Below are 20,415 nucleotides of genomic sequence, written 5' to 3' on the forward strand. Positions count from 1 at the left end.
AGCAATTTAAGCCAATAAACAAACGGCAATGTGGACTGTGGAAATAGCAAACAACGTAACCCTCCGTTGCTGACGTGGTTACGTTGGAAAAATCTGCGCTGATGTAAACATGGAAATTATTTGACTAATTAAATTATATAACGACACTGCCCTCCTGGATTAACCAGCACCACTGTTACTTATGAATTGAACAATCCACTGTTGGTAAAAAATAGTTTATAAAATGATAACGTAACATCACAGTATGACTGATTCAATAGGATCAAAATTGTTTTAACGAATAATCTGGTCCTCTACATTGGTTTAGTTTCAGGAATTATACCACACACCTTCACAATTAGTAGCATTTTAGTGAGATTAACAAATAATGAAACCGTGTATACCTGTCCTCAAATGAGAATGTTGAATTATCTGCGCTAACGTTAACATGACTCTTTTAAGTGCCGTAGGGAAAACACATTGAACATTTTGTCATCTTTCCTGTAATATTTTGAAGTTGAATTCTTCACAGGGTGAAAACACTACCGTTGACTTCTAAACCATAATAATTTGGATAGATATGCCATTTTTTACTTAAAACTAGGAGCGCCAGCAAAAAAACAGTCATGATGAATACAGTATTAAGTTACGTAGCGTAAAACCTATGCCCTAGGGTTAGGATTTGTAGCATGAATCGAAGCAGACTGCGTATTTTTGTAATTCCAAAATTTCCAATCCAAAACAGTGCTGGAAATAAGCTTTCTTATAATCTTTAAAAGGAAAGACACTATAAGCACTATATTACATAGACAAACTAAAACTTAAGCCTTGGCCGTAAAGAACGTCGAAAAGCTTACTTTAAATGATATAAAAACCTCTATTAACTGTAATTATTTACCTGAATTACTTTTCTAGACGAAAATTCGACCTGATAACGACGTATTTCTTATTAAGGGTGCTACAGTTAATTAGAAAATACGTATAAAGGCGCTCAAGCTCGGAAGAAATACCAAAGTAATTTGTTAGCGTCTACTGCTAAGAAATTAGGAAAATCAGCAAGAAACCCAACATTTGAAGTTTGTCAACGTAACTTGTTAGCACCCACAAACCTAGGCCCTTCTAGTTGTCAACGAGAACGAAATGAGGAAATAGGTTTAAGCGCGCTATAAGGTTAGGCTGACATCTGACCCAAAAGTAATTTTTTGACGTACTATCTTAATTAGTTAAATTACAAAAATTAGAATTCATTAATTAAAAATCGAAACACGTAAGTTTCTCATTTAAGAAATGCTTGTTAATTTAGAAGTATTCCGAAAACTAACTTCGCTATAGTTTTTCCGTATGGCCGGCTTCAATTGCCTTAAAAAACCGAAATTTTTTTAATGCTTTTTCTATGGGACGCTAACCCTAAAAACTGTGAATTTTCTTTTAACATTACGGAAGGGTGTCATGTCATATCTACAAGGGCCTACCGGCCCTGTAGAATAGATAAAAACGCATTCGCGTGAACCGATGGTGGAAGCACTGCCATTGGGAGGCTAGACGTTTCTCGTAACGCTAGCCGATCACCGCGTATATCTTAAAACCAAACGATAACGATGGAGAAGAAGCCGGAATGGACAAAGACCTGAAGATGGTGGTGCATAGAAGCTGGTGTCAATGTGGGATTGACGAAGAACAGAAGATGGTGGTGCTTACGAGCCAGCAAGTACAGGCTAGTGTCCATGTGGCATGGACAAACACTAGCAGATTGTGGTACTTAGAAGCCAGTTAGTAAAGACTGGTGTTGGCAGTTAGTAAGGGACTTATGACATTGTTGAGAAGTCGATTTAGGATAGAGACGGCTGGTTTTTCATAATCAACAACGAAAGCCGTAGTAGGAATTATAGCCTATTTAAAAAACATTTGACATGTAATGCATAGGCCTGAGCTATAAATTTTTATAATTATAAGAAGTTTTCAGTTTCAACTCCTCGGTTAATACTCCGTTATTGCCTTTTTCCCTTGTATTGGCATGAATAGAACTCTTACAAAACTGTAATTTTTTCGTTTTTGCTAAATATAAAATGAAAATATGGTAAATATGTTTCGGAATTACGATTCTTTTAGTAGTTGTAGAGCTATAAAGCTATGTTTCGTTTCAAAACTCCAAGAAAATCGTTTAATTTTAATATTTCAAAAGCCTTGTTATCTTTTGATTTAGCTATACTACATTTATACATAACAACTGAAAACTAGGCTTTGTATTAGTCCTGTCATTGCTGTGATATTGGTTCGGATTGCATCTATAAATGAAAATGCCGAAGCTAATACTGGCAATGTTTCGGTTCCACTTTGAGGACACGAGTTAAGTAATTACACACTTGCTATTAACTAGTTACCCACGTTCAACTAACTTATTGCACACGAGTTAATTAATTACACACTTGCTATTAACTAGTTACCCACGTTCAACTAACTTATTGCACACGTTCAATTAACTTATTATAAACGTTAAATTAAACAAATTTACACGTTCCATTAACTTATTTCACACGCTCAATTATTGTCTTTAACATTTTTAACTAAAGTGTTTATCACACGTAAATTTAAACTATTTCGCACGCTCAAATATCTGATTAGACGGTCAGTTAACGAATTTGACACTTGAAATGGCTTATTAAACGCGTTCAATTTATTTAAAACACAGGTTCAATTAACTTATTAAACACGTGTAATTTACATATTAAACACGTGTAATTTACTTATTAAACACGTGTAATTTACTTAATAAACACGTGTAATTTACTTATTAAACACGTGTAATTTACTTATTAAACACGTGTAATTTACTTATTAAACACGTGTAATTTACTTATTAAACACGTGTAATTTACTTACTAAACACGTGTAATTTACTTATTAAACACGTTAAACCAACGTTATACACAGGTTCAACTAACTTATAAAACACATTAAACAAATTTTTGTGCACGTTCGATTAAGTTGTTACACTCGTTCAATTAACTTTTGAGACACGTTAGATTTACTTATTACACAACGTTCAAATAACCCGAAAAATAAACCTAATTGGAACCTTTTAACGCACGATTTATCCACGTTAACCTACTTTATAATATACGTTTTTAAAATGAGAAATAGACGAGATTTCTCATGTATTTGCGACAAAATAAACACGTGTGTAAACACCGTGTTTCAAGGTGACATGATCACCGTTTTAAAAACGTTAATACACACGTTTATTCAATGCTACGTTTAAACGTTGTGTCAACGTGAATTTGCCACCTGGGATTATATACATTTGAAAATTCTAAGTAGCACAAAAGGAAAAAGAATCCATTTTTTATATATTGGTTTGAAATAGATAAATTCATGATAGTAGTTATAACGAACAGAAAGTAAAGGGAATGTCACCGGTAATGAGCAGCAGAAAGAGAGGAAATTTTGCTTCAAGTTAGCAGAGGGACATAGTCTTCAAGTTAGCAGAGGGACATAGTAGTGAATATAGTAATCTAGAATTTTCTTCATTCAAACCTTATTATATCATGAAAAGTTCAAGTGAGCAGGCGGCACTACCTAGAAAGGTTGATTTTGGCAGATAACAGCGAAAAAATTATGTTCTACACACATTGGGACTATGGGAGAGTTTCAGGGCCGCAGGTCGCACATGATGAAATTTCAACTCCAGATTACATCAATTCTCTCTGGTCGTACTAGTAGCAGGTTAAGCTATAGTTTGCTAAGGTCCTGTTAGTCTCAAAAGGGTTATATAGTCCTTGTAACATTTAAAAGGTTGTGGTCATGGCTAAACAGACCGCTATTACAGTTTTTTATTGTTTTATAGGTTATTTTGACACGTTATCTCCCAAAAGTAATTAATGTAATGATAAAATGTTTTCGGGAAGTGGAATTGTGGTCCAAAAGCCGAGATAAGTAAATTTTTGAAATTGATTACCAGTAAAATAATTTATTTCAACGGAAAACGGTAATGGAACGTTGTTTTTTCTTAAGCATGCATTTAAGTTTCAATTAAAAAGAAAAACTAATATCTGATCATTCCGACAAGTGATAAGCTCAGTCTTATCGATACTTTTTAGGTCTTGACTATAATCAAGACATTTTTATTAATATCTGTTCCTTCAGTCTTCATTTTAATTAAGAATGTTAGGAAACTGTTTTACATTTTCCAAATCTGCACTAAGCAGAAACATATATAAAGGGGACCATAACTTAAGCTCAATCAGACATTTATTTATAATGATACTTCAAAAATAAAACGTAAATCATTAAAAGTTTGCATTATTATTGTAATTAGAATAATACATTTTTTTACAATCATTTATTGAAACGCGAGGCGCCCCCCTAAAAATTCCAGAAATAGGACCAAATTGACAATTTTAGAAAAAATTTAAAAATGCTGATTTATGTCCGTTTAACATTTAGCTCAAAATTGTCATAAGTCTAATATGAAATTCGGATATCCTTAAAACTTCATAAAGACGATCCGAGATTGTCAATTTCAAACTTTTTTGTAGCATAAACTAACGTCTTTTTGATTTTAAGCTTAAAACCTTGCAACGGTTTAGGCCTACCGTTGCAGACGACCCGTTGCAGACGACGGTGGACGGACGCTTTAAAATTTTAAACCGCCGGTTTATGCTCAGTCCACTGCCGTCTTGTAACTACCTTAACCCCAAATATCCAATTAATTCCGGTTGCCACCCTTCCCCCTTTTTCGGATAGGAGTTAGCATCCCTCTGGGATTATATAAAAGAAAGATTTTTATGTTGTATAGGCAGTTCACATTTACACCCGGGTGAATGTAGTCGCTATAATTTTACTGAACCTTATGGTTCAGTCTCTTTTTGTTTCGTTTAAATTTTATTTTAGTTATGTAATAAAAATCAAAAGTTTTGATCAACCATCTATCAATGCCTTCTAATTTAAAGTTAACGTATTTCAACCCCTTGTCAACGGGACAAAAATACTTTTTTTCCGTTACAAATGGTGCCCGTGACCATGCGATTCCGAACCCTCGGTTCTTGCTTCGTTTCTTTCGCCGTCGTCGGGCCCTGGCTTTGTTCCCCTCCGCGCTCGACGGGATTTCGCGAACCCTCTCTCGCGTTGGACGCTAAGCCTCGGGCCTCGGCCTTCTTTTCTACCCTCGCGTGCGTGTTGCCGCGTTTTCTACCCTGCCGTGCCGTCTCTTCTGCCGTGCCTCGCCGCCGTCTCGTCTCTTTTTCACGGGGTGGTCGGCCTTCGTCCGAATTTTCGATTCTACCCGCGGTTACAATCCCGCCGTAAATTATCCGAAACGGACTTCGACGATTCGCGTACTCATGGGCTCGCTAAGCCTAATTACATCGTGGGATGTGTTCGTTAGCATTCAGATTTGAATATAAAGAATCAAATTGAACTTTATTAAATTTCAACATTAATAGTCGGATTTAACCTTATTGATTATTAGCAAACTTTTCCCTCGACATAAATCAAGATTTTGAACGCGGAAATAGCGCATCTTTCGCGGACCACCGATGTCGAACTTAATGAAAGTGCCCCACCATGGCTTGTTACGTACCAACGTCTCGCGTAATTTTCGGTTCATCCCATTACCCAGACGACACGTATTTTAACAAGATGGCCCACAACATTAACTTCCGGCATAATAGTACTACGTGTAGTTAAACTTTATTTCCTCCCACACCACATCGCACGCCTGCGGATTCCACAATCACCGGCAAAGAAGTGCGACATAACCCAGAGACCCCAAAAGGTATTCACCACCGCAGACCTGTCGATCCAGTAAAGGAATTTACCACCACCGATCAGACGATCCCGGAATGGACATTACCACCGCTGATCTGACGACCCTGGATAGGAATTCACCATCGCTGATCCGACAGATCCCGGATGGGAAATCACCTCTGCAGCTCAGACGAACCAGGAATGGAACTCACCGCCGCTGATCCGATGGATCCCGGAACGGACATATACATAATCAAGTACCCCACCCAACACCAATCAGAGACCCCACATGGACATCACCATCGCTGATCCGACAGATCCCGGATAGGAAAGCACCTCCGCAGATCTGACGATCCAGGAATGGATATCTCCGTCCAAATTACTGACACCTACTACAGACCCTTGCCACATCCCAAGACCGACGCACACCACGACACTCCTACGCCACCGAGCAACACACCACCATCTCCAAGGCGGCACCCAACATCAACACACGAAGACGCAACCTGCGGACTAGCTTAAAATCCTTTCTTTTTCATTTAATTTTATAACAATGTATAAAATTTTTCTTTGGGGGGTAGAATGCAACGGTTTAGGCCTACCGTTGCAGACGACCCGTTGCAGACGACGGTGGACGGACGCTTTAAAATTTTAAACCGCCGGTTTATGCTCAGTCCACTGCCGTCTTGTAACTACCTTAACCCCAAATATCCAATTAATTCCGGTTGCCACCCTTCCCCCTTTTTCGGATACGAGTTAGCATCCCTCTGGGATTATATAAAAGAAAGATTTTTATGTTGTATAGGCAGTTCACATTTACACCCGGGTGAATGTAGTCGCTATAATTTTACTGAACCTTATGGTTCAGTCTCTTTTTGTTTCGTTTAAATTTTATTTTAGTTATGTAATAAAAATCAAAAGTTTTGATCAACCATCTATCAATGCCTTCTAATTTAAAGTTAACGTATTATTTTCAATCCCCTTGTCAACGGAATGGGACAAACCTTTTTCTTCCGTTACAACCTTAAACAAAATATAGTAAGGGCTACCCTAAAAGTTCACAAAGATGATCCAAGATTGTTAATACGCCTAAAAAGTGCCATATTCAAAATTTGTAGCCGGGGAAAAGAGAGCGTGATCGAGTGGGCTATGCTATTGGTTGGAAGTCGCGGGGGTTGGGACAGAAATAAGGGAGTTGAGATGGATTGGAAATGATGATGGGCGACCTGCGGCACCGTATCTCTCCCAATGTACCTCGGGCACGCCCCTACTCTTCGGTATGCGATTGCTAAGTGCTGCCGCGTAGCCCCATTTTATTTGTATGAGAACTAGCTTCTATTTTGAAGATAGAGGGAGAGCCTTTTTACAATTTCGTCCAGTACGCTGAGGATGCTGGGAGGACTATGGTGCCGTAGGTGGGGGTACACAGGCAACGCTATAGGTATTGGGGTTTCCACTCCATTCCTCTTTCCTTCAAGGTTGGGACTCCAGGCATAGCCGACTCCATCACGCACTCGACAACTCAAGCAACTCGCGCCAGCGTGGGAAATAAGGCGGTGACACAAGGCAAATGACCAGTTTAAAAATTGCCTGGTCCAGTTCAAAATTTAAATCGGAGGGGGTGGGGGTCAGTGGTCCACGAGACTACTAAGAAAGTTCAAGGGTAACCAGACCCCACACATTAAAATTCTAATATTTTAATTCTCCACTTCTTTAGTTTAGCAGACGTCGTGCTCTGGTCAATGGTCACGGACCAGTTTATTTATTCCAAGTCAGGGAAGTCGCTGGCCTAATCTCCAGTTTAAAAAATCCTTATTTGGTCACGGTCCAGAAAACTCACGTAAACGCGACGCGAAGGACAAAAACAACGTATTTTCCGACTGAGGAGAGGCAAAATAGCCTAGCCTTTTTTTTACGTCCCCCCTTGTATTTTGAAAGTGGGACTGGGACTATGGCACGCGAATACTTAGGCATTTTATACCTTCTCCCTCGTGAACTAGATATCGCTTCTTGGTAAAACTTTATAAAACTAAAAGTTTATATGATATGTTCCATAACAAGGTTCATACAACTTTAGGAAAACAAATTTCCCTCTGATTTCCAGGCTTTTCCCCATATATGGAGTATCCTATGGAGCAAATGTTAACGAAGGAGCGAAGGAGCAAATTGGACTATTACATAGTCAAAGGATGTCACCGTATCTCTAATATAACCGGAGTTACGAGCTTTCAAAATTAAGTGTTAATCCTTTAAGTAATGATATATTAAGTGCTGGATTATCTGCCTCTTACTGTTGTTTCTAGATATAGTTTGTGGACCATCAACCACCACTGCCATGTAATTTGAGAGTCAAACTTCATCAAAAAGGGACTCAGTTTGAGCACTACGTGCCATCTTCGGTTTTTTCTCGTGGAACCTCTGTATTCGATATGGTACAGGCCAGTTTTCAAGTTTAAGGATAATGTCATCCTGTCGTTTCGTACATTCAATTACATAGGCTTGTGACCATGTGTTTCCTTGCGGATTCAAAGCAACATAACAGTGCGGAATACCCAAAGTTTTTAAATAGTCTATTACTTGATTAGTACTTATTTCAGTAGGACAATTTGATAGGAAATATTTATACTTATTTTGGTTGCATGGGGGTCTCGCATTTTCATCAGTATTTCCCCCCACAATTTGTTTGGTGGACCCTGGTGTACATATTCTAGTTTATGGCAAAATATTCCGCATGGCCATAGTGAAGCTGTTAACACTTTCTCACTAGGTGTAGTTGTGCGAAGGATGAAGCATTTAGTCAGTTTCTCCGTATTAAGTGATTTCCATGTAGGTCTTATTACCGAAGTATCTATACCGGCTCCATCTAGGTAATTCTGTTGTAGTTCGACCTTAGTTGTAGATAGACAGTTTCCAATGAAGAAATCATGGCTCGTACGTGCCACTTTAAGAGGGCATATCTCCAGCTGGTTACCTATCATTTTACCCATTCTATTTTTATAGGCTGAGGGTTTTTTAGTTTGTTTATGTGTATCTTGGGGTTTATCAGAATCGTTACATTCCTGTCGACGAGTTCATTTGAATTTGACTTTACTGCCACTTCCGTATATGACCTATTTACAAAGGTGTTACTGATCCTGGGTATTTTATCGGTTTCCATTCTCTCTGTAGTAGGTTTATAAGTTGGATGCATGAAAAGGGTTTCAGCGGGAATTACCACGGCCCCCGGATAAGGGTATGCTGTTTGCTTGGGAATAGTTTGATTAGACTTTTTGTCGGTAGTGTTCTAAAGGGCCTGTAATTCTTCTTTTAGTATATTAATTTCAATTGTAGCGTTTTTAAGTTCCTCAGCTTGCTGCTTTAAAGCAGCGGATAGTTCCGAAGCGACTTTCATGTTTTCCTTTAATGTCTTCTTAATGGCTTTGTTGTCACTTGTAAGAATATCAATCGTTGCCATTACAGTCTGTCGCTCATCCTGCCAGTTTGATTCAGATGGTGTTTAAGTTTTCAGTTCCGGTAATAAAGTCTTTACGTCAATAATTATTTCAAAACAGGAGGTACATATCAAGAATGATCCAGCCCAATACAATTAAAATGATACCATTTGTTACAGAAGCCACAGTGGATCATATCACGATGTTTTTCCCCACTGCCGTTAAATTTACATTCACTTAAGCAATGCTTCGTCATAATAATAATAAAAATAATTAACAGTAGTAATAACCTTGTCAATAATAATAAATTAAGTTTTTAAGTCAATACTAAGTTAAAGATACTGACTTGTAAATTTTTCGGTTTCGTTAAGCCTAGGCTTAGGTGTCAGAGCTAAAATAAGGACGTCTGCACTCAATGAAAGCTACGATATAGTAAGCCATGAAATCAGTGAAAGGTCTGGTCGTAATCTGTTAATATCCACTAAGAATATAGTTGAGGTGAAATGAGAGGATTGTTTTTACAAAACAATCCGGATGTAAATGCAACTTTGATCATAAAAGGCATACAGTTGAGGAGTAGACTATTGGACCTTTAAAAACACGCAAAGGTAATATCTCTGCAAAATTCATACTCTTCATTTCCTGATTTTCCCCATTGACTGATTTTCATGTGTACATGACATATCCTTGTTGGACGTAAAATCTCGTATGCTTTAATGTATATTCGCAAAGCTTTGAATACTGCTTTAATAATTCATGAATTTTAACGTCTGCAATTGCTCATAAAAAAGAGAAATAGTTCCTAATGTAGGTAAATAAGTTTTTTTAAGTAGTCCTCTTGAATCTGAGAGGTAACATTTTGTTTTTCCCAAATTCTTTATAATTACTTAAATTATCACTTGGAAGCATGTTCTACCATATTGAAAGCGAAAGCCTCTGAAAGTTAAAGTTTGTACTAACTTTGGGAGAGCCGTTGAACTTTATTCTAACTCTCGCATCGTACGTGTCAAAGGTCTGCAATTCCGACAGGTGCATATTTTCCGTATAGTCCGGACGGAGCTAAGACCAAAATCGCTGCGCAAATTTCAGATTATATGTTGATGAAACAAAAATCGCGCTTTTTTAAGGTTAGGAAAATTTCCAAGGTTTACCACATTATTCCAAGAAAACTCCAAAACAATACTACTTTTAAAGATGAAATGTGTTTTCGGTAAGTAACGTAATACGGTAAAGTCAGAAAAATTGCTTATTTTTCTAAATCAAATAAATACAACACAAGTTGTATGCCACCTGCCGGTATATAGTGGTGTGCCTCAAGGAAGTGTTCTTGGTGCTCTTTTTGGTATATATAAACGTCCTACCAGAACTGCAAAATCCGACTGCCGGTTGTTCGCTGATGACCAAAAAATCTAGCGCACCATCAACTCTTACTCTGACATCAAATTGCTTCAAGATGATTTAACCACACTTGAAGATTGGTCCACTTTGAACGGCCTATCATTTAATGGTCTAAAACGGCGAAAACAAATCCGAACACACTTTCAACATATTTCCTTAAGGGCAAGAACGTTAAACATGTTTCGCAACTACGTAATTTGGGTATAATCATTACCTCTACCTTAGATCCGCATGCCCACGTCACTCGCTCTGTTGATGGTCTTTTAGCAGTTATTAAACATAACCTTCCTGGTTAGTCGTTGAAGACGTTGACCTTGTTATACAATGCTTTTGCCATTCCCTTAGCGGAATCGGCTTTAAGCCTATGGAGTCCTTACCGTCTGCTAGAAATCAACCACACGGAAAATGATAGGCTCGAGCTTCGACACTTCCGTTTGCGTTGCAACATTTCAATAGGCAGGATCGATTGCAGGCTCTAAACTGGTTGTCCCAAAAGGATCTTCGTCACTTCCTAGACCTGCGTCATCCTGAACAAAGTTTCATTTCTTACACTGCATTCACAAGGACAATTCGTGGCAAAAGTAGGAAACTCCATCTCTCGCATTCCAGAAGCAATGCGGTCAAATATTCCTTTTTTCACCGAGTTATGATTCCGTGGAATAATCTACCTGAGGATGTTGTCAGTGCGGGTTCTACAACCATTTTTAAACAAAAACTCTTACATTACATGCACCTCAGGCTATATGGCAAACAAGCTTGTCCCTGGAGATAGAGCAAATCTAAAAACTAGCCACTATGTTAAGCCTAGTTTTAAATTTATAAATCCGTGCCGTGGACCATTCCCTTTCACACCGGCGATAACCACGAGCAAGTTTCCCTTGAAATGCCTTGGATGTGAAAATACCAAGGCTAAGCAATACATTAAAAGGCACACATTTTCAGCTTCGAGAATCTATCGCTAGGAGCGCGTTTATTCCTTTCGACCAATGGGGTAGTCAAGCCACTCAAGCGCCAAATTTGAATCGTTGAAAAGCATTTTTCTCTGTATTAGACTTGAAATTAACCATATTTAATAACGCAGCACTTTGTTTTACACCATTTTTGAATCCTCGATATTATAATTTCATATCACACCGATCTTTATTTCCACTTTTTCTCAATCCTCGCACCGTTGCTCAAGACTTAAACTTTAGAGTATGACAGTACACCCATTTTTTAGTTCTTCACATCATTCTTCACCTCCATATTATAGTATGACAGCACACCTATTATCACAACATTCTTCACCTCCATATTATAGTTTGACAGCACCCTTATACCCTCACCCACTAGCCTTTGGAAAAATAAACTCACCGTTCAGGAGGGACGCCACTTACTCCCCATATCAACCAGACCCATTATACTTTTGACAAGATATTTAATTACTTAAAAGTAGAAAATAATGCCTTCGAAAATATTTAAAAGGCAAAAATTAGTATCACAATATAGTTTTCTGACTCTGGCACTATTATTGCCTACCCGTGTTAGTTTTATTTCTTTTTTTCTATTCTATTTCCCTTGTTATCACTAGGTTATTTGAATTTGTTTTTCTTTTTCTTTGATAAGTTTAGTGGCGCATTGCCTAACCGTTTTTTCCTAAGCTTCGTAAAATCAATAAAATCAATACCAGGCGTATTTTTTTCGATTTGACTGGAAAATTAATTTTATTTTTTTAAGTATTTTAAACTGAAAAGTCAATGCTGATTTTAAATTGAAATGATGGGAAAAAGTGCAAGTAATATTTCAAAAGCCTGCAGGAAAAACTTAAGCTAGGCGTAAATTACATGCGTATAATATGCTAAATTAAATTATTGATATTTTAAGGCTTGCGTTCCGAGTCTTCCATGCGGTGTCGTTGCGCACAGTAGAAATAAAAAGTTCTTCTTAGCCTAAGATTAAAGGGCAATGTTATATTAAGCGCGAGTTGACGTCATTGTTCACTAGATGGCCATAGTGGCGGTAATATTTTATGTGTTGTGGCTTTCCGAATCCAAAAGCTGGCCACAGTGGCTGACAGGGCAAAACAGCCAATGGATATTTACAAACTTTCCCTCCAAAAATGTCCGGTTTCGTCAGCTATTATGGTTAAGACTGCTATAAAATTCAAACGTTTAAAAAGAAAGACGTCAACACGTAATTTTCTTATATTTTCGTGTAGTTTATGACAAATTGGCCGTAATAGTATTATATATTGTCTATCAATATAATTAATAAAATAATTTTTTTTTATTTTGTAGTAGCGTATTAAATAACTTTTTTTGTTAATTATATATTTTATAATCTGGAATTATTTCTTGCACACAATGTCACTTATGTCAGCACCAAAAAAGTTGGAAAAACCAAAATTTTACCTCTCCGAAATTCGGAGTGATGGGCATTTTTGATATTCTTCTTCCCTCTCCCACTCACACAGATTTTTAAGTATTGACCAAAGCGCCGCTCTCCTCTCCCAGCTCATAAGAGGGTACATAAAATTTAAATCTCTCCTCTCCTTATTTTTTCAAAGACAAAGCGATCTCATCTCACGTGAACAAATTGGCGCTTTTCTTTAGAAGCCTCTCCTTTATGGCTCACCTCTTTTATTTTACAAAATGGAACCAAATATCACGCGCACTACTATTCCTCAGTAATATTGAAAGCTCACTTTTGGATCCTCTCCTTTCAGCAATATACTTTTTCTCTCATTTCATGGCAACCCTCAAATCAAAGATATAGTTAGGCTCTCCTCTCCTCCTCTCCTTTCATTTTTTCTAGTAAATATGCCTTGCGGTGAGTTTTTCCCGTTTTTTTTGCCTACCATCTCATTTTAAGGACCTGCAAATATATCTGGTATTTTTCACTCATCTCATTTAAACACTCACGAAGTCTTATTTTAGAACTCCTATAATTTTTTTTCTGGTTTTGTTTTCTTACTAGCACTCATTTCTTTTTCCTACTACCACTCATTTCATTTTCCTATAACCACTCATTTCGTTTTCAGTTCTCATATTTTATTATTAGCATTCATCTCATATTTTATTGTTCGCATTCATCTCATTTTTAGAAATCTTTCAACATGTAGTACTTATCTCATTTTTCACAAGAGCTTTTAGTACTCATCTTTGTTTTTGAATTCATATTTTATAGGTCGCCACATTTTTTACTCAACCCATTTAATAATTTTTAAAATCATTTCAGTTAATCTCATATCGGTTTTATTCAAAGTAAAAGCCTAGGGCGAGAAAAAAATCAATTGCAATATTTATTTATTGAACATTTATCTTTGAGTTTTGGATTGTGTACAAATGTTTTTTATGAATCCTCTAAAATGCCCAGTTTTTTCATAATGGGACTTTTTCCATTTTCCCTATAAAGAATGAGATCTTCCACAACTTCGGGCGTAAGACGATTTCTCCTTGCGTTTTTAAGAAACCCGGCCACACTTAACAGTCTTTCACAGTCCCCCGACGATGCAGGTATGGCCAACACAATCCGAGCCAATTTGCTCAACCTATATGGATTATTTTTATAAACATTAATCAGTGTATCTCAATTTTAAGAGGAACCAAGGCGCTTCCGGGAGTAAAGTATTTTACCCTCTTCCACGGGCGGATTTTTCGAGAACTAAGAGTGGATTTGCGCAGACTTTTCAAATCATCCCTAGTCCCACCGTCAAGCGATTTCGGGCACGGTTTAAAAGATCAAAATCTATTTAATAAGCGAAAAATTAATTACCTGGGATATAAGTCTGTCTTATTTTTCCAATATTCTAATGGAGTTTTATTTCCATTGAAACATTCCATTAAATAAGCATCGATTTCATAATGTTTTGTCGGGTTACTTGTCCTTCGACGTTTTTCACTTATGGACTGCAGAAACCCAAAAAATCCAGCTGTAAAATTGAGATAAATTTGAAATATTAAACATTTTCGAAAATAGGAGACTTCGTCCCTTTTACCATCAAGGTCGCTATTCTTGCTCTCACTGTTTTCATTACCGTCACCTTCGGTGGTGTCTATTTGTGACTCATTTTCCACCGGTACAATAAGTTCCAGCTGAGATTCCAACGCTTTGCGTGCCTCTTCAACCGTAGGCAAACCAAGCAAATTGGCCTTGGTATCTATATAAAATAATTTGAATTTTTTTATGGTAAATCGTTTATTGTTATATCTCTTTAGACGAGACATAATTTAATGGTTTGATCGATTTAGATATTTAAGTTTAGGTTAAATTTTCGTGAAAACACATTAAAACTTCTCGTCTCCGAAGGGAGAAAGATTATAATGAAATAAAACTAACTTTCAAACAGTCCAAGCTTAACACCAGGATTAAGAATTGTGGCTACCACAAACGATTCATCTTTAAAAAGTTTTTGGAATCTGCTTTGTAGTCCACTGAGCAAAATTCTTTTTATTTCATCAAACTTTAAAACTTGAATATCTCTCACTTTCTCATATGCATAGATAATTAGCGACTGAGCAATGGCCGATGTGGATTTCTCAGCTGATTGAACTATCACAGTTACCTCGGAAATTGGTTGAAGTAAACTAATGATCTCTCCAGTAAAGGCCCTTATCAAAGTTAATGCGACATTTTAGTCCATAAATGGCAAATAAATGTTTCTTTGCAAAGGGAGGAATTTATAAAAAATTGGCTTCCAAAACGTGCTTATCTCTATATAAATTCATGATAAAGGACGTTTAACAATGAAGAATACGGCTTAAAACAGGTCACTTAAAATCTAATGGCCATTAATAATTTTTACCTCTCCGAGTGACGATGACGTCACAGAGAGGTATTACACTGGCCGTGTCTGTCTGTGTGTCTGTCTGTCTGTCAGACCCCACGTGACCGCGTTCGCAGTTTACAAATCGGAGCAAACAAATACCCGATTTCCGGAACGCGTTCGCGGTTCACGGAGATTTGGCCATTCATCTGCCAACACCAGTCTTTACTAACTGGCTTCTAAGGACCACAATCTGCTAGTCTTTGCCCATCCCACATGGACACTAGCCTGTGCTTGCTGGCTCGTAAGCACCACCATCTTCTGTTCTTCGTCAATCCCACATTGACACCACCATCTTCAGGTTTTTGTCCATACCGGCTTCTTCTCCATCGTTATCGTTTGGTTTTAAGATATACGCGGCGATCGGCTAGGGTTACGAGAAACGTCTAGCCTCCCAATGGCAGGGCTTCCAACACCAGTTCACGCGAATGCGTTTTTATCTATCATTATAATGGAAACGAATCTTATATATACCCCAAAATTTGAAGAAAGCGGGCAAGAGGGGTACCCTTCACTTTAAACGTCAATATTAACAAAGTTTCAAAAGATAATAGGAACAACTTTATTTTTAAGGTTTAACTATTTTTAAGGTTATTTACTGGCGATTAAAATAATTAATATCATTTATATTTAATTAATTATTTTAGATAAACTTATTTATATGTAATGACACAAGTGAGAGTTTATATAGAACGAGTAATGAAGATTGCATCCGAATCGAAACACTACACGCATATCAAAGTTAATATAAAGCGAGTAGGATGATAAGATCTCTTACAAAACGATAACATCTCCTTTTTGCAGAATGTTAAATATTTTAAATATTTTTCGGCATTACGATTCTTTAAGTATTTGTGTAGCTGTAAAGCTCTGTTTCATCTTAATATTCCAAGAACATCTTTTGATATAAACATTTCAAATTTGGTGTTTACTTTTTAATTCAGCTTTACTACTTTTATATATAGTGTAAACGCATTTTTTATATTCATTAGATAATATGGATGTTAATTCTTCATCTATCCACAAGTGTTGAAACGATTGGGTCTGTGAAGTTAGATACCCTAGATTTAAACTAGAAATGACCTTGTTTCGCCTCCTCTTATAGGAGGTGTTAACGGTTCAGAGTGTGCCGAAAGTTAAAAGACCTTGGCAATATTTCGCGAATTTGACAATGTTGGCTTCAATGAAGCAATCACTTTAAATTGCCACTCTCTCGGCACAGTTCATAATGGATAGAAACGTAGAGATTAGAGACACTATGAATTACGTAATGTTTCATACCCTCTGTAAAGAGAGCCTAACGGCTTTGAGTGGGCCGAAAATTTTATTTTTCCATGGTACTACTATTCCGAAGATTTTCATCCCCCACTTAACCTGGGAAAAAATCTCAAACTAGGACTTTCATACAGCCGGGCTGCCAGACGTTCAGTGCGAATAAACTTACAAAACCAATCCATGTGGTTTGCGCACTGAACGCATTTCGACTTGTAGCCCAGGCTCTTATTATTTGAAAGCATGCAGGGCCAGAAATAAGCACAGGACACTGGACATTGTCCGAAAATTTTAAAAGGTCGCATAATTGTTTTAAAAACGAAGGGGGTCACTGGACAATGTGTCCAATAAATATTTCCGGAACTTTCATAGCTTGAACATGAAGATGCGATAGTATTTTGGGAATAAAATAGGAAAGACGTTTTAGTAAAATATTTAGTCTCCTGTATTATTGCTCCATGGTTTCAGATTGCTAGAAGCCGATGGGGTAATGGAAACAGGGATAAGGGAGTTGAGATGGATTGGAAATGATGATGGGCGACCTGCGGCACGGTATCTCTCCCAATGTACCTCGCGCACGCCCCTACCCTTCGGTAGGCGATTGCTAAGTGCTGCCGCGTAGCGAAATTTTATTTGTATGAGAACTAGCTTCTATTTTTAAGATAGAGGGAGCGCCCTTTACAATTTTGTCCAGTACGACCCTACCTAACCGCTGAAGATGCTGGGAGGACTACGGTGCCGTAGGTGGGGGTACACAACAACGCTATAGGTATGGGGGTTTCCACTCCATTCCTCTCTCGTTCAAGATGGAAAACCCATACGCCGATTCGCGGTGCAAGTGACAGTGTTGCCAAGCTATGCATTTTCAAAACCACAAAATAGTGAAACGTTGCTTGTCCACTTAAGGTAAATACAATTAGTCTTTGTCAACTGTTACCGTTTTCCTACCCCCATATATGGAAATTATTCTATGAATAATGTTTAACTGTTTTTTCATACGCCCCCCCTAGTTTGAAATAGACCTTTTTTACAAGCTGGTGTTAAAAAAAATCAACGGCGAAAAACGTATTTGACAATCTAAGAATATTTTTTAAATATAAAAAAATGCCGTTTAGTTTATACGCCCTCTATTTGTGAAAGACCTTTTTTATGCACTTTTATCATTCTTTATTTGAATTTCAAAGGTAGTACTTCATAATTCAATCTTCTGTAATAACTTTCTTCGGAAAATAATATTTCAAACGTTACAGAGTCTTGCAAGGGGATTGCTTTTGCGGATCTTTGTGAGTACTTAACTGAATAATAAAATGGAGGAAGATAGTAATTTAAGCAAAGAGGAAATCAGAAAACGAAAGGCAAGGGAAAGAATGAGGGCAAAAAGGTCAGATCCAGAATTTAGGAAACGCGAAAATGAAAGGAGAAGAGCGTTAGCCGCGGAAAAAAAGTCTAGCACACAAAATGTTGGTCCTACCGCGAGGCCAGATGGCCATGATCGTACGAAAGATAATGCATTAAATAAATGTTCTATTGAAAGTACTGTCGGCGTAGGCATATCGATTAATAAGGAACCCAATAATGTACAAAATGTTAATGCTAATATTAGTGAAATCATCGAAAGCGATGAACAAGTGCCTTGTACGTCCCATGATAATGTCTATCCGTTAGAGAGATTAAGAATCTTGAGACAAAATGAAGAATTCAGTAAGAGGGAGTCGCTAACTAAAGGGAAAAAGCGAGAGAATGAGTCAAATTGTGAAATTGAAGATCAGGGTGGAACATTTACCAAGAAATTAAAAAGGGTTGATGAATGGTATAGATCAAGCGAACGTGTAAGAACGTGAAAGAAATACTCTTCAGTGTAAGAAATCAGTTAAGTAAGGCTACTGAACGCCAAGATCGAAAGTATAGGGAAAGTGAACGTGATAGAAACCAGGCGGCTAAACGCCAAGATCCCGAATTTAGAGATAAAGAACGTGATAGAAACCAAGCGGCTAAGGCGGCTAAACGCCAAGATCCCGAATTTAGTGATAAAGAACGTGATAGAAACCAGGCGGCTAAGGCGGCTAAACGCCAAGATCCCGAGTATAGAGACACTGAACGTGATAGAAACCAAGCGGGTATGGCGGCTAAACGCCAAGATCCCGAGTATAGAGACACTGAACGTGATAGAAACCAGACGGCTAAGGCTGCCAGGCGTGAAGATATAGGTTTTAGAACGTCTGAACGTTCTAGAAATAGATCTTCAGCCGCAGATAGGCGAGCAAACCCTTCGCTTATAGAGCAGACCTATTTTGATAGCATAAAAGATGGCCCAACGTGGCCGTGTGAAGGATGTTCAAATCTTTTTTTTAAGTCATCTGGCACCATTGTAAAGTCCATAGATTTTTTGTCAGTCCCTGGTATTGAACAAAGAGAGTTGAATGATATTTTTGTGTAGTACTTGTAATAAAAGCGTTAAGAGAAAGCAAATTCCAAAATTTTCAAGGGAAAATAGATTTGTGTTTCCTGAAATACCTGCGCAATTAAGTAACTTATTTAATTTAGAAGAAAGAATGATATCACCACGAAAACCATTCATGCAAATAAGAAGGTTAGGGTGTGACCAACAACGTGGTATTAAAGGAAATGTGGTTAACGTCCCTATAAATGTAGAGTCCACCGTCTCGGTTTTACCCAGGTTACCTCAAGACACAGATACTATTCAAATTGAGTTTATGAGAAGAATGCAGTATACCACACCCTATTTGTACGAAACTGTGAGACCCAAAGTCATTTTAGAGGCCCTTAACGTTCTGGCAAAAACGCCTTTGTATGATTAACATGGAATTACCGTTAAGAGTGACATATTAGACCCCATTCCTGAAGAACTTGAATTTATTGTTGACGAAAATGACCGTCAGGTAAATCAAGTTGATGTATCAGGAGATAATTCAGAAGCGCCAATAAACGCAGAGAATGATAGCGATGATATGTGGAATGAACCCAACGAAAGTAGTTCGTTAACAGTTGGGAATCAAGACACATTATTAGTTTCTTTAAGTAATTTTTTGCCAAGTAATACCATGCATGTGAAGTTTGCTCCTGGTGAAGGTCAAACCCCAATGTCTTTACTCTTTGACGAGGATGCGGAAGAATTGTCATTCCCGAGTATTTACGTGGGTCAAAAAATGAACCTTAAGGTTAAGGGAAGTTTTGGTGATATTTTTAAATGGGAGCTTCGTAATATTGATAGGCGCTGTGCTAAAAATCCTTCGAAATTGTTTTACTCTTTTGTCAAATTGGAAACCTTGAAAGTTAGTCAATCTATACAGGTTTGCACGATAAAAACTAAAAGAACAGATGGGTCGAATTATATTGCTGGACATTTAGCTTCTGCAGGTTCTCTTGATGCTTTAATTAAGCAGGATGATGGTTTTAGGGTTTTAGAAAGACCACAGAGCTCGCCTTCTTATTGGCAACACAGACAAAAGGAATTGATGGGTATGATTAGACAGCTTGGTACGGCTACCTTTTTCATAACGTTTTCAGCTGCCGAAAGTAAATGGCCTGAGCTACTTAATATTTTGAGACTAACCTCTGGGCAGGAGAGTTTACCTAACGATGATATTAACAATTTAAGTTTTTCTGAAAGGGCAAAACTGATTCAGGATGATCCTGTTACTTGCGCTAGATATTTTGACAATCGTTTTCCGGCTTTGCTTAAGGCTCTACAGAAATTAGGTCCTCTTGGCGTTATAGAAGACTATTATTTTAGAGTTGAAATACAGCGAAGAGGTTCGCCCCACC

The 20,415-nt window shown here is 37.6% G+C and overlaps 1 protein-coding gene across 1 annotated transcript; it reads right to left on the minus strand.

Annotated features, from left to right (window-relative positions):
* Nucleotides 1–13,883: 13,883 nt before the first annotated feature.
* LOC149630068 (uncharacterized) lies at nucleotides 13,884–16,836 on the minus strand. Its single transcript, XM_089851272.1, has 5 exons — nucleotides 16,802–16,836; nucleotides 14,871–15,142; nucleotides 14,530–14,691; nucleotides 14,307–14,463; nucleotides 13,884–14,082 (listed from the first exon to the last, which is right to left on the minus strand). Exons 1-5 carry the CDS (start codon nucleotides 16,834–16,836, stop codon nucleotides 13,884–13,886), a joined length of 825 nt encoding a protein of 274 aa, XP_089707398.1.
* Nucleotides 16,837–20,415: the final 3,579 nt, after the last annotated feature.

Source organism: Phalangium opilio, unplaced genomic scaffold (genome assembly GCF_054372755.1).
Source record: "Phalangium opilio isolate 3A_F unplaced genomic scaffold, DU_Popi_V2 ptg000103l_1, whole genome shotgun sequence".
Lineage (NCBI taxonomy): Eukaryota > Metazoa > Arthropoda > Arachnida > Opiliones > Phalangiidae > Phalangium > Phalangium opilio.